Source organism: Crotalus tigris, unplaced genomic scaffold (assembly GCF_016545835.1).
Source record: "Crotalus tigris isolate CLP2741 ecotype Arizona unplaced genomic scaffold, ASM1654583v1 scf7180000017541.2806704, whole genome shotgun sequence".
NCBI lineage: Eukaryota > Metazoa > Chordata > Lepidosauria > Squamata > Viperidae > Crotalus > Crotalus tigris.
In genome coordinates this window covers 467334-483114 of record NW_024096462.1, presented here as the reverse complement: position 1 = coordinate 483114, position 15781 = coordinate 467334, and the positions used below count along the sequence as shown (strand labels likewise).

The 15781-nt window shown below is 35.6% G+C and overlaps 1 protein-coding gene across 16 annotated transcripts in view; it reads right to left on the bottom strand.

Annotated features, from left to right (window-relative positions):
- ERC1 (ELKS/RAB6-interacting/CAST family member 1) overlaps positions 1 to 15781 on the bottom strand; it is a 140114-nt gene that overhangs the window by 51743 nt on the left and 72590 nt on the right. For all 16 annotated transcript variants that reach the window (XM_039356299.1, XM_039356915.1, XM_039356134.1 and 13 more), the window contains one exon: positions 14068 to 14228. In XM_039356299.1, the coding sequence (XP_039212233.1) occupies positions 14068 to 14228 (161 nt within the window). The remainder of the gene's footprint in view (positions 1 to 14067; positions 14229 to 15781) is intronic.

Here is a 15781-nt window from a genome sequence, read left to right as displayed (position 1 = left end):
ATGAAAGGCAGTAAAGAACTGGCAGTTATGATTTCATGTTGTATATGTAACAGCCACCACCACCACCACAGCTGAAAACCACTGTACTATGTGGTTCATATTCAGCTCAGTCATATGGAGAAGTAATGTGAAAGAGTCAGGATGGATAGTACAGTAAAACAAAACAATAACAAAAAGTAACTTCAGATTCAATTTTATTCAGATATTAAGGACTTTAGATGGTCTTTGCTCACCACCATTTCTCAGTCCCAACATGAGACTTCAGATTCTTATAAAGAAAAACTCCATTTCTTATAACCATTGTGGCCTTCTTTTGAAGTAAAATATACACATACGTGTCTATGTATAGAGTTCATCTTAAAATATCCTGCTTTGAAGCTATAAAGATCTATACAACAGGAAACACGTAATGCGATTTTGAGTGAAGCAAATACACTGGCAATGCTAAACACAATGTTTTTTCCCCTCCCATATCACATGGGATGCGCTTAATTAATATCAAACTTTCTGCATCTGTCTTTTATAAACAGTTGCACAAGCTGAAATCACTTCTGTTGTTTTCGTCTACTTGTTTAGACTGTCTGGTATTAACTCCAGCTGATGTATGCCCATATTGTATGCAGCAGAGTAGAAATATTACTTTACCCATATAAATACATTTCCTCAAGTATCTGTTAATAGTAAGTTAAACTACGGTACTGACATGCATCTAGGAAAGTATACTTATTATTTCTTTAACAAGATTCTATTAAAGAGAATAATAAGGTTTGCCCACTGTCTATGTTCTTCCATCCAGCAGGGGAGCAGATGTTTTTTTCATTATCACCTCATCAGCATTTCTGTCAGCTGCCAATGGTGAGACAAAAGACCAAGCCATCCACTAATTCCTGGCTATTTTGTCTTCTCAAGGAACACTTATGGAACAGATGGACATTCTTTAACCCCCTATAGCAGGGGTGTTCCACCTTGACAACTCTGAGACTTGTGGACTTCAACTCCCAGAATTCCCCAGTCTACAAATCTTAAAGTTGTCAAGGTAGGCCACCCTTGCTCTATATCCAACTGTTTAGTTTAGCACAGAAAGTGAGAAATCACAGCACTTATAAAATCATCGTGGGGAAAGAAGGAGCAAAAACATATCAGGATTGCTTCTTTCAGAACAAGAACACAGCAAAAACAAACAGACCCCAACGGACTATTCTGGGTCACTCACTACTGTACTGTTTTATTTATGTGCCACCTATGAGAAGCTTTGCTGCAGGTTAAAATAACAATGTAAATTGCAAGATATTTAGCACCAAATGTTTGCTGGAAAAGCCAAGACTTTATAACTTTCTAAAAGATAGTGTTGATCTTGGAAGAGAGAGCTTCTTCCAGAAGGCCAGGGCAGCTACTAAGAAGTTTTGTTTCTGAGTTCCCACCTCTTTTAATTTCTAGATGAATAATATAACTGTTAATGCAGAAAATAATGTAAATGTTAATGCAGAAAAGGGCTGAAGGCATTGCATATTAAAGTCATCGTAGCCCAGATCACTCTTCCCCTTCTAATATAGACTAAGTTTTCATTTAGAAAGAGCAGAATCACTGCTGGCTAAGACTGAGGAGACCAAGATGTAAGTCCATCCTCAGTGACTGATACTCACATGTTGATTCTGGGCCAACCTACTCTTTCAGCCAAACCTACTCACAGGGTTGTTGTTTTATAGGGAATTCTACTTATGCTCCGCAAGAAAAAGTGAAATACATATAAGAGCTATGCAATAAAGCATGGCTGTCCATAACAACCCACCCCCAAAACAAACATTGCTACAAAAAAATATATATTCCTAAATATACATTATAGAAGTGGAGAAGACTAGATGGGCAGTTAGGAAAATGTGAAATTCAAGTACCAAATTAAGCAAAAAGGGAAATTAAGAACAGGCAGTGGCTTCTTGCCAAGAAGCAAGCAACCACATTAGAGTTTTTTTTTAAAGTGATACTGTTACTAACAGAGTCATCACCCTGCCTCCTGCTTGCCAATTCCACCCAGTTGTAACCCAGGCCCGTAATCAGATTCCTTGAAATGTACCAGCCTTTTTTGTTTCTTCGATAGAATTGCTTCAAATTTTTTACCCAATTTCTGATATCCAAAGCCAAGAGCTTCGCTTACGCACACACACACACACAGAGAGAGAGAGACAGAGAGAGAGAGAGAGAGAGAGAGAGAGAGAGAGAGAGAGAGAGAGAGAGAGAGAGAGAGAGAAACAGACAGACAGAAAAGGAAAGTATTCCTAATCTAGTATGCTTGCTCCTAAATTTCCTTTATCATTTATTCTGTGGTGCATATATGAAATCTGTCTGTGTATGTATTCTCAGCAGAAATAAAACAAAGATTATGATAGAAACTAATAGTTTAAATAATCCACTTAAGAGTTGTTTAAGCATGTTTTCTGTAGGGACCAAGACTGATTAAATGAAAATATTTGATAGTCTATTACTTTTACGCGTCCATAGATGCTGTATCTGAAGTACATGTTGCCAATAAATATGGAGATGATAAAATCATAGAGAACACTCTACAGTTATTCTGCAGATCATTATCTATTTCCACATTTCTGTCACTAAATCTACTAGAATGCCACCCTGGTTTTGTACCTCTCTTCAAAACAGACAGCTATAATTTTAAGACTGGCTAAAATAAAAGCTCAACTTCAAAGCAAACCAAGAGCTTACATGCCGTGATGAATCACTCCACCCTAAAACATTTTGTTTTTTTGGACGGTCGGGAATTTTTATTTTCAAACCCCAGCAGCATAATACTGTAGATCCAGAATGAGGAAGTCAATTCTGTTCTGAAGACATTCATTCTAAAGGTTGTAAGAACTGAATTGGTTACTGTAAATTAATTAGGGACCTACATTTGGTGAGTCCAGGGCAGGGGTAGGCAACCTTGGCTCTTTTATGACTTGTGGACTTCAACTCCCAGAATTCGTGAGCCAGCTTGGCTGGCTCAGGAATTCTGGGAGTTAAAGTCCACAAGTCATAAAAGAGCCAAGGTTGCCTACCCCTGGTCCAGGGAGATGCACCTTCTCTGCTATGGGACCTACCCTCAAGATTAGATTAGCTGCATGCCTTTTGATATTCAGAAGCCCCTGAAGATCTGGTTATGTTATCAGGCCTGAGGCTCTTGGGGAACCAAAGAAACACTGTTGGGTTGGCCATTCTTCTATTATTTGCCTTGGGTTTGTATATTTGTTTTTAGTTGTAGTATTTATTTTTTAATGTGGATTTTTTGTATCTTTATATTTGTTGCTTTATTGATTATTGTACACCATCCAAAGTCACTTTAATAAACAAATAATGTTCTTATATCTTTTAACAACACTGTTGATGAATCTGCAATGTATAATTCCAGATTTAACATCATAATGTTCTGTATGCACGTAGCACTGTGATGAATCACTTCCTGCATGGTTTTTAAATCTTGAAACTTTTTTGCATCATATGCATTGGAAAATAAACAGACTGACTTTAAATTTTCCCATATTTTTATTTGACCATTCTCACAGCATAGGAAATATATTCCTATAGCATGGAGCATACATGTATATTCATGGTTGTATTTGTGTAAAAAAAAATAACAGGAAAACAGTTTTGATTCACAGGAACATAGATAGAACTGGACAAGTAACAACCTTCCAAATAGATGCCAATTGATTCAGAATTAGAAAGAAGAGACCCAGTAATACTCTTCTGTTAGTTTTTGACTTATCTTTGATTAAAATGTTTATATATATATTTTAATAGTTTTTAAAGTATAGGCTATGATCACATCTCATTTCTGAACATATTGTATTGGAAGAGAATATACGGGATTTTTTCAAAATACAATGATTTCCTCTGAATGATGAGGGATCAGGATCAGGATGGTGATGGCAATAGTGCCAAAAAGTAGTTTTTTTTTTTTTTAAATGAATTCTGTGAATCTCTTCTTTAAGTGGCTTTCATATTTCACGTGTACAATTTTAGAGTAACTATATGGGGCCAACTTCTATTAAGTGAGCTACAAGTATTCTGATGGGATGATCAGACACTGTGATTTTTCTCTGAAGGAATAACAAATTATCAGTTAAGAATGGTTTTTAAAATACGCCGACTGTAAATCTAAGTTTTCTACACAAATGATGTATTGCTTTACATACTCCATATTGTAAAGGAATGATAAACTTTAGTCAATTTTATCATACTATGAAATATCTAAGCCATATATGAAAAGCTACTTGATTAATCATATATGCAGATTCGGTGTTCTTTTATTTGTGGGCAAATATTGCTGATTTAAATACTGCTGCAGGATTTTATTATACTTTTACTAAAAGCCATTTATTCTGCCTTGCAACTTAAACAGGCGTTGAATATCGCTTGACTGCAGTTCTGAATAATCCCAATGTTCTTGAAGCTACACCATTCATTGACAACTTGTCTGAAAAAAATACAGAATAAGCTGCATTGGCGACATTACTGTTTTTTTGCCAGTTTGTTTCATGCCTCATTTGACAGGAAGGCTATGAAATTATACCCCAAACCAGCTCTACATTTTCAAAGCAAAGACCTCCAAATTAGCACATTTTGTGTGCAGTTTGTGAAGATGCCAGTGGTTAAAGTATTCTCTTTCTGCAGCCTTTAATTCTAACTCAGCCCTTTAGACCACCTCTTTGAAGACAAGGCAAACAGATGGTGATGAGCATATTGAGCACATGTTCACTTTGAAAATTTTATTTAGGCATATAAACATATAGAACAGGAAGCACAAATATCCTCAGTCAAGATCTTCAATCTTGAATGAAAGCAAGAGCAAATGATTTTTTTGCCTGAAAAATTTCCAGAGATGAAATGACATTTCCTAGAAAAGAGTATTACTTTTCAGAATTAAGGCAAAGTATTCAAACTACTTGTATCAAGATAAAACTATTTTGCAGCTTCTCCAGAGATCATTTTTTATTTAAAGGCTCATTTAATTATGTAGTTGGAAAGCAGAAATGAAAGGTTGCATAATTATTTCACATTTCTTTCATTATAAAATATATGACACACATATTTTGCTGCTTGAGTCAGCAGATATCAGCATGCATCTTATCATAAAACTGATTGCATGCAGAGGACAATTTAAAATTTTATTTTAAACAATAATAAAATTTGATTATACTTCTCATCATCTTTTCTCTGATCAAAGAAGTCAGTTTAGCCTTCTCTATTTTGTTGTTCAGTTTGTCAATTCTCTTGTGAAAATTAAATACTTTTTATATGACCATACCCTAATTCGTAGGATTTAAAGAGTAATATACAATTAAGACCAGAGGTCATTGTTTTGTGACTGATGGACAAACAGTTGGAAAAAAGTAATGGAACATCTTTGTTTTTGTATGATAACTGCAGCCAGATATATTGAATGTACAAAGATAGAAAGACTCAGCAATTCTCACAATGGAGGAATGTTTGGTGAAGATTGTAGAACTTGATGAGAAGACTAAATTGACTTTTTTGATCAGAGAAAAGACAAGATCTATGTTTATTTGATGACTGAAAATCTCTAGTGGACTATTTGTGTAAAACAGAAAAATGAACTTATGGTTTATGGTATTGATGAATAGACAAGATAGATTACAGTAAAACTAGAGTTTTGTTGTAATTACAGAATAAGAGATAGATTTATAACTGCACATAACTGCTGAAAAGAAGTCTGGAAGATACTTTGTATCTTTTTTCTTTACTTTCTGTTTTTCTTTTCTTTTTTATTGCACTTGTAGCTTTCTCTTTGATTTTTGTTTTTCTTACTTTATAATAATTTGGATTAGTTTTTATCTTCCTTTTAAAATTTACATCAATATGTATTATTTATTTCTACCATGGAATGGAATACACTGCCCATGAAATTACAGTTGGTCAAAGAACTGTTTTAATTCAATGAGCTTTTTGACTAGAGGAGGATTGTTTGGCGACTAATTTCATGGCTTTTTTCTCATTTCTTTTTTGCCTTGTATTCTACCTCAGTCCTAGTGATTACGCCCTAGTGGCATACACAGTTGTAAATAAATATATCCAAATGTATTAGGTTTGACTTTTTAAAACTCATTCTTTATAAAATTGTTTTTTTTTCTATTAAATATTTCTGTGGATTCCTATTATAGAGGCTTAATCTTCCTCTGTTTTACAAAATTTGTATCAATTACTGTACCATATCTTTAAAGAATCTAAGGAAAAATAAATATCAATTAGAAAATTCTTTCTAGACTTAATATTTTGACTCAAAATATATGACTCAAAGCAAGCTAATTTTGATACAGGTTATGGTGCAGTTTTCTCTTTTCCCTTTTCTTGCAACTTTGCTCATTTAAAAAAAAGGCAAAACAAACTTTACCTGTAAACCAAACTTTGAGATTTCTCTTTCCACTTTTAACTAGACTATATTTCCAGGATAGAACTGGCAACTACTAGAAGCTAGTATTTATTGTAATTTTATATTAAATCAATAATGAGGAGCTTTAACACAGTAAATTAATTTTACTTGGAAAATCTGTTAAATAGCGCAGGACCTATGCCAGTGGTGGTGAACCTATGGCACGGGTGCCGGAGGTGGCACTCAGAGCCCTCTCTGTGGGCATGTGCGCCATCGCCCCAGTCCTAGGCCTTCAGCTGGGTTTTATAAAAACTTTTCGCTTTAGGCCTCCGCCGCTGTGTGCAAAAAAAACCCAAACGGTTCAATCAGTCAATTTCAATCAGTCAACTTCTTGCGGGGAAAAAAAGATCTTGCAAAGTTGGAATTAATTGATTGAACTTTTTAGTCCCACCCAGTCTGCCATTACCACTGCAGCCTCGCCCACCCAATGGGCCACACCCAGTCAATGGGCCACACCCGACATTGCATAAGTGGGTTTTGGGTTGCAGTTTGGGCACTCGGTCTCTAAAAGGTTCGCCATCACTGACCTATGCTCACCGGTAATAGCAATAGCACTTATATACCGCTTCACAGTGCTTTACAGCCCTCTCTAAGAGGTTTATAGAGTCAACATATTGCTCTCAATAATCCGGGTCCTCATTTTACCCATCTCTGAAAGATGGAAGGCTGAGTCAACCTTGAGCTGGGGAGACTCAAACTGCCAATCTACTGGCAGCTGGCAGTCAGCAGAAGTAGCTTGCAATACTGCATTCTAACCACTACGCCAGTACATAATGAAATATGTAGCACACTAACAATTTATATATGCTAGTAAGTGCTATGAACATTTATGAGAAAGGGAATGACACCCTGAGGAACAGGTAGTTTTTCTTTAATAAAAAGAAAACAAAACCTATTGCTCTGGTATAATTACACAAAGCCTATGGAAGTCCTAAAGCATTAGGACTTTTAGTTGTGAGTTGAACATGGAATATATGGAACTGCTGTGGTGACCTTAAATAAATATGCACTCGTTTGATGTGGGCTTAAATTTACATGCTTATGTTGTACTTCCTCAAAAAAAATTCAACCAAAAGTCCAAGGTGATTTGGAAGTTTTCCTTTTGATTAAATTGGACCACAAGTAAACATAAGAACTTTTGCAAAAAGTTAAGGAAGCGTACAGCAACTGCACCTAGTCTATCTTTCAGCTGTTGCATATTGTGCAAAATCTTTTTTAAAAGTCTCTGAAGGAAACTGTCAGAATTTAAGGGATGTGATGTAAGGAAAGTTTTGATCTTTGCTGTAATGAAATACAGAATCATTTTTTGTAATATTGATTCTGCTCAGGCACTGTATGGTAACCAGAGGAAGGACTGACATTTGGTAGGTTCCGTCAAGAATATCTGAAGGTCTGTGCGTAAATTTTCAGACTTCATAAAACAAACAAAAATAACACTGCATCTAGATCTCTTTTGTGAAAGTGTCTAGACCACAGGTGTCAAACCCGTCGCGTCACGTGAAGTGTCGCGACATATTGCAACTTTTTTTGCATTGTCGGAGCTGGGGTGGGTGCGCTCTCCGTATGATGCAACCAGCCAGCAGTTTGACAACCCTGATCTAGACAAAAAAGATCAGGAATAAGTAATATAATCTTCTGCATTTGCGAAGTTTTACTATGAGATTCTGTAAGAGTTGGAAACAATTTTGGCAATTTTTATTTATGTATTCAAAACATCTGTATGTCACTTTTCTTAAAAAAATCTTGACATAGCTAAAGATGCCAGAACCAATCAAAGGTTCTCAAGCAAAAGGGAGAAAATTTGAAACTTGGATTTGAAGCACTATTAGAAGAACATATTGTGAATGACCTAAAAATTCAAGGTCGTGTAATATTTATGAAAATAAATTGGTTTCTACTGAGGCCAAAGGCAGAGGTTCACTAATAGGGGGTTGGCAGCACAGATCCATTAATATTTTAAATTAACTTAAATCGTCACTCATGAGTTACGCTATGCTGTATGCCCACTCTGCTATTTCATCTGAAATTTAATTTCACAACATATAGACAGATTTAACCATAGTTTCAATTGGGAAAATGTGACCATTCTATACCAAGCCAAATCGAAAAACACCAGGGAATTTCTAGAAGCCTGGCACTCTGACAAACCAGCCACCATAGATACATAGACATTAACACCATCTATAGACTATGCAAAAGAGACTATCACCCAGCCCAAAAAGAAAGAAAAAGACCCAAGCACTTCTCCACCCAGCAATCAGCACCCAGATCACCATAGATTAACTCCAAGGTTAACATTAGACCAACAAGCCAACAGCAAACAGCCCAATCAAAGAATCTCTATCCCCATCAATACTGACAGGCAAGCCACTAGAATAGGGGTCTTCAAACATGGCCCTTTTATGATTTGTGGACTTCAACTCCCAGAATTCCTCAGCCAGCATGCCTGGCTGAGGAATTCTGGGAGTTGAAATCCACAAGTCATGAAAGGGCCAAGTTTGAAGACCCCTGCACTAGAATATAAACTGACAGCAAACAGCACTCCTTACTAGCATCGATAATGTTACCTAGTTCGGGTAATGAAACCTCTGCAAGAAAAAAAAACAAGCTCAGAGAGCACCAAGGACCCCTCACATCAATCCTGAGCTACAAATATTCTCCTTTATTAGTATCACCTGAAATTGGCAGCAATACTGTGTTTATGCTCCAGAAGCTGGAACATTATTGCTTCTCAATGTAGGAATGCAGTTTGGTGGTCTATGTGGCTACAACCACAATCACTATTCCCCCCTGCAACCAGGCACAGCTCCCAGGCTTGTTCCAAACACACATAAAAAACTCCGCAGAATTCCATGTTTGGATGATAGATAGAACAAACCACAGCACAACCGGTTGTAGTTCATTAGCTACACTGAAATGCTGGAGCAGCCAGTGGGCCATCTTACAGCAACCAGCAATGGCAAACTTTGGTCCTGGCACTTAAAGTTCACACATAACCTAAATGGAAAGCTGGCCTACAGTGCAATGTTCTTCTGATCTATGGTCTTTGGATCAGACAGAAGAAATTAATCCGTATTCTATGGAAAGTTACTGAAGAGTTCAAAGTCAAATGCCTTGGCTCTGAACATGTGTCGTTTTATACTTTTTTGCTGGCATTATCCAGACATTTTTACTTATTTAGGAAATGTATAACTCAATTTAAATGATAATACTTTCAAAGCTGAAGCAGAAATAAATTAAAACAATAAAAGCATATGACGGTTAAATATTATGCAAGATAGCAGGAACAGTAATTCATTCATAACTGTTACTGACACACCAACAAACGTTCAAAATATAAGATTAAAAAAATAAATCTTCAGTTGATACCAACAACTGAGTAGTGGAACTCAATATTGAAGGACCCTTTACTGTGCTACTGAAAATGAAGTATTGTCAAAGGGGCATTACCATGTTATTGTCAGGGCACTTACATAAAGAAAATGGTAGCAGGTCCAAGATCCAAAAACTGCATGGAATTAGATGAGTGTTTTTCAATGTAACCAACTTTGAGATGTGTGGACTTTGTCTCCCAGAATTCCATAACCAGCATATTGGCCAAAAAATTCTGAGACTGGAAGTCCACACATTTGAAAGTTGCCTGGTTTGAAAAACACAGAATTAGATTGTTGTCTATGTGCTCTCTTCATATACAGTATTAAAGGGTAAATCTTCATCTAATTTCCCCCAAAATATTGAGTCACTTAATTTGTGAGGTCACCTGAAGATTGATCAATTCTAATGTATGTAAGTTGAGATTATATTTCACTGTTTTTCATATACTGAATCAGGAGGACTAAATTCTAAGTTTACATATCTGAGTAGGAGCTATATAATTGTGTAATCCCTCTTCCAATGCTTTCTGTTTTACTGAGGCTATTCCATTTGGATGCATGAAAACAGGATTAAGCAACAACTAAATTTCTTTTTTTTAGTACGCCTCCAACTCTCTCCTTGCCACCTATGAAGCAGGGTAAGAATTTCACATTATGATCAAGCTGCTAGACAAGACAACTACTGTATTTAGAAACAAACAAAAATATCTAACACAGATATACAGGGCTGCATAGCAATTTGAATTCAAAGGGAAGCCAGGAGAAGATAAGATCTTGACAAAGGCTATGGGCACACCCACAGATGCTCTGAATCACAGTTTTAAGTCTTCAAATCTGGTTCTTGGAACTACCTTATTATTTAGTTAGTTGCTGCTGTTTATTAGTTTCTGTCTTCCAGACAAGTAACACCTATCACAAGCTCTCTCTGTCTCTCTTTTTTTTTGTAAAAGTTACCACAAAGAATAGAACCTCTGCTTATCCAGAATGTGCCTTTGAGATTTCCAACAACAGCACCAAATGTAGCATTCCAAAAGCACATGAGATTTCCCCCCCCCCCAACTACACTTCAATAAGCATTTTATAATCTAATAATACGAGAGGAAAAATGACTCCAAAGTTGTGTATAGCTGACTGGAATTCAGACATCTGTTCTGATTAAAAAGCTTCCTGAGTGGGGTCCTCCATCCCACTAGAAATATTTAGCTTTTAACTCAATTAAAACAATATAAGACAAGTTTTATTCTTTCCAACCTGCAACTGGAATTGATGCACTAGCTTTTTCTGGGGTTGTCTTAGAATGAGAACCAAATTTTACAGCACCATCTTATTGTTCATAACATTCCCCCCCCCCCGCAAACAAACTCAGGAGGCGTGGCAGTGGTAAGAAGAGATTACTCTGAAACAGAATGGAAACAAGAGTACAGTAGTAGCAAAAGAAGTAAACAGCAGAAAGAATCTCCTTTCCCAACATCATCCACATCTTGAGTGGAACAAGACCCTTAAATCACCACCTGGTCCTGTTTTCAGCAGCTGGCCTTCCTTCCAAGACTGTCATGGCTCATTTAGATAGCATAGCACATTTTTTTTCTAAAGGATTATTCTTGGGGATCTTGGCATTCAAAATATAATGAGATACACTCATGTTAAAAAAAAATCTCTATAACATAACTGCTAGTCACATTTTTCAGAATTTGGTTTTTTTGAACGACATGGAACAAACAGCGTATTATTAAATGGGGAATATAAACTACTTGGAATATTAAAACAAGCTGCACTAATCTCAGATGCTGAGAAAAATATGGACAATTTGAACTGGCAATTTCTCTTTAAAGCTTTGGAAGATGCTTTGATGAGAAATTTATTCAAGGAATCAAGTAGTATATATATATCTCAAATGGGGTTGAATGGTGATTTGACTAAACCACTGTCAAAATGTATTGGGAAATTTCAAATATTTGTTGAAAATTTAACCAATCTGAGGGTACATTTTTAAAATCTTTGGTAAACATATAAGAAAGCTAGAAAAAGTGAAGGTTCAAATAAGAACAATAAACTAGCATTTCCTTCTATAAACAAGCAAAAATTAGGGTGCAAAGATAGGCATTTCTCTCCGATATTTTCTAAGTTCTTAAAAACTGATATATAAACAGATCAAGTTAAATGCAAATTTTATCATGTAAATGAGCAATTTTAAAATGATAGAACCACTTGCAGTATCAGATTATACAGTATTTATCTCTGTAACTTCAACCTTTTTTTTTATTGTGCAAGACATTTTTTGCCTTAATCTCTCTCTCCTGTCCTTCAGTACAACAATAAAAAGCAAGGGAGCTGATGAAAACAGAGTCATACTAGCAGGAAAGTAGAATATAAACAGCAGCCTACGAAACCAAAATCATTGTTACCTTTGCCAATAAAATTCTTCTCTTCAAGGATGGTTAAACAATTAAAATTATCTTTAATGAGCTGCTGGAAGCACTATCCAATCCAACTCCTGAAATCCTCAAAATATTAACTTCCACAATAAATTAAGTGGATTTGATTCTAAGTATATCGCAATTAATAAACAATTCAAAAGAAGAATCCATCAAAACTGTATATTTGCTTCTTTCGTAGCTGCAATGCTAACTTATCCTTGCTATCAGCAGCCATTTTATCTAGGTAAGAATTTGATAATTTAAAATGACTGAGAAGGTGTATCTGGATAAAAAGGATTATCTGCATCTATTTGAGCCAGGATTTTGTGCAGAGTTCAATCCTACTAGTCCTAGTGGATCTCTTGATGTCTTGATAATACAGATCTCGGTGTAGCTGGGCTTTGGGAACACTATTTTGCAGTGATTCTTGCCAGACCACATCCAGAAGATGTTGCTAGGAGATTCTTGATCGACACCTACGTTGTTGACCCATATTATTTAATATCTATGTAAAACTAATGGAAGTTTGACTTAGGGTTTGGAATGGATGTTATCAGTATCCTGACCGGCTTAAGGTTGACTCAGCCTTCCATCCTTCCGAGGTTGGTAAAATGAGAACCCAGACTGTTAGGGGCAATATGTTGATGTTGCAAATCGTTCATAAAGTGCTGTAAAGTACTGTAGAGTGGTATATAAGTCTCCATGCTATGATACCCAACTCTATTGTTCCTTACCAGCTAATTCTAAGGATGTAAATAGCATTCTTGACTATTACATTAAGTTTAAAAATAGTCTGTTTAAGAGTGAACAAGCAGAAATTAAATCCAGACAAGAGAGATGCCTTGGTAAATAGGAAAATGGACAACAATATTTGAATAAACTAAAGATTAAGACTATTAGAAGTAAAAGGAAGGAATATAAAGTTGGTTAATTTGGTCAAAGTTAAAGCAAGGTATCTTACTTCTGGAAATCCTTAATGGACCTTCTGTTACCACAAGAACTAAAAAGAGATGATTTATGGATTTGTTTATAGATGACAATTGGGGTTTGGGATGAAGAAATAAATCTTGTAACTTTGGAGGCAGTGAAGAGTTGCTAAATTTGTTTATACTTATGATGATACTTGAAAGTCACTTCTTTATTTTCTCTTTCATTGTATACCTACTTTTTTCTTTTCCTTTTTATTCTTTCCATTTTTTCTTTTACTATTTTCATATAAAACTATAATGTGTGTGTGTATGTGTGTGTGTGTGTATGTTTTCTGAGGTTTTCGCGGGTGTTTGTATGTAGGTCTTTGGTTATTCGGGTTTTCTCCCACGTCAAATTGGAAGTGTCTTGGCGACGTTTCGATGAAGTCTCATTCGTTATCTTCAGGCTGGTGTTTTCAGCTAAGACCACACATTGCTGCTCGAACCACGAAGCTGAAAACACCAGCCTGAAGATGACGAATGGGACTTTGTCGAAACGTCGCCAAGACACTTCCAATTTTATGCGGGAGAAAACCCGAACAACCAAACATACAAACACCCGCGAAAACCTCAGAAAACATATACATATTTGTATATATTGACCTAAATAATCTATAGTAATTTCAAATAAGGACTAATCCAAATAATTCTATCTATGTATAAGAATGCCTATGGTGCTGGGAGAAAAAAATATACTTCTGTCAGGATATTCTCTATTTTTATACATAACTCCACTTATAAAAAGTTGCCATTACAATTGAAGACAACAAATATTTAAGTAAAAAGTTATCAATAATGTGAATAGGAGTTAACCAATGCATCTTTAAAGGGAAAGTCAGAATGGAATATTAAGGGAAACAAAGACATACTTCATCTCTAGCACCTCCTCCAAGTGCTTCCTCCGCTCAGCCCGCAAGTTGGTTAAATGGGTTTCCTTCTCAGCCAGAGACTGCTGAGTAGAGGACAGCTTTGCTTTCATAGATTCCAGTTCTTGTTTTACTTTCTCCATAGCCATCATCAACTCTTCTACCTAAGGAATTTAAGAATGATAAAGAGGAAGAAGAGAGAAAGTATGTGATTATGAAACAATATTTGCCATTCACCAGAGCTATAGCGTGATGGAAAAAAATATTGCAAATGGTCAATTTATCCCTGTTGAAATAACATAATTAGTCTAAAATAACATATATTGATACTATTATAAATTACAGACAGCACTTCTTTATTACACATGTGTCTATTCACTGTTGGGTTTTGATTTATAATCATTGATAATAAATCTTTTATGTCCTACCTTCATTAAAATGTATAGAAAGTTACATTACAAAATTTTAATTACAAAGCCAATATTCTTAATTTCAGCATCTCAACAAAACGGTACTACCACATTCTCAAATACATTAAAATAACTCTCCTATGCATATTCAGAATATTTGAATAGATCTTTCTTGCTCAGAGCAAAAATGTAGTTTATATGAAATGAAGCTTGTTCTGTAACTAATTGAAAAATTTTGTATTTATGCTGGAACTCTATTCCATTTTGCTTATTTCTATGGTTTTATTAAAGGCAATAGACAGAACCATCTTATTTATCTATCAGCTCTTGAACCATCTTGGACCTAGCTGGACCATCAGGACAGAATGTCTGATGCAATTCAAAATAAATTGCAAGGAAGAGTAGATTGCTAAAGAAGAAACATACCAGTATACATTAGTCTGAAGAAGTCAAAAACTGAATGATAAAAAGACAACACTTTCTTTATCTAACTAAAGCTAAAACCAATAAAAGAAAGATAGATATGGAAGATTTACTCAGAAGCAAATTTATTTGTCCAGACTCTTCCTAGAACCACAGATATCCCTGATGTCTTTCTCATTAATGTCACACTGCAGAGAGCAACATGAAACAACAGTTCTTGTGAAATACCATCTCCCATTGGGAAAGCAAAGATGGGATGAAGTGAGAACCATTATTGCAGCACACTGAAGCAACGGCTCTCAAGTAATTTTGTTTGTCTATGCCCTCACTTTCCTGGAAAATGAATAAAACGAAAAACCTCACAGAATTATCACAAGTGAATAGAAAAAGCAAGTTAGATTTGATCTGCAGGCCAGAAAATTTTAACTGTATTGCCAAATTATATTGCTTGCTGTAACAATATCCTATCACTTTGCATGCCACCAAAGAATTTGTTTATTTATTCATTGTTTAAAAGATTTGTATGCCACCCATTTTAAAACACAACTATGGGTGGCTTATAACACCAGTAAAAACCTCAAACCATAAAACATATAATCATAACATTGTTGATTTAAATCCTGCCCTCCATCTCTGGCTTCCTGAAGTCCTCCAGATCTGCTCTAGAAGGATTTCTTTTTAAATAGATTTGAGGGGCAGTTTCAGGGAGAGGGAAGGGGAAAGACAGTATGAATTCCAGCTTCAGGAGATTTGCTCACATGGCAACAAACTTAGTTTAATATTTTTTCTTCTTCTGTTTAATCGTATCTTATTCTGGAGATTGCCTCGGCTAGTCCTTGCAGTTTTCCTGGCAAGGTTTTTCGGAAGTGGTTTGCCATTCTCTC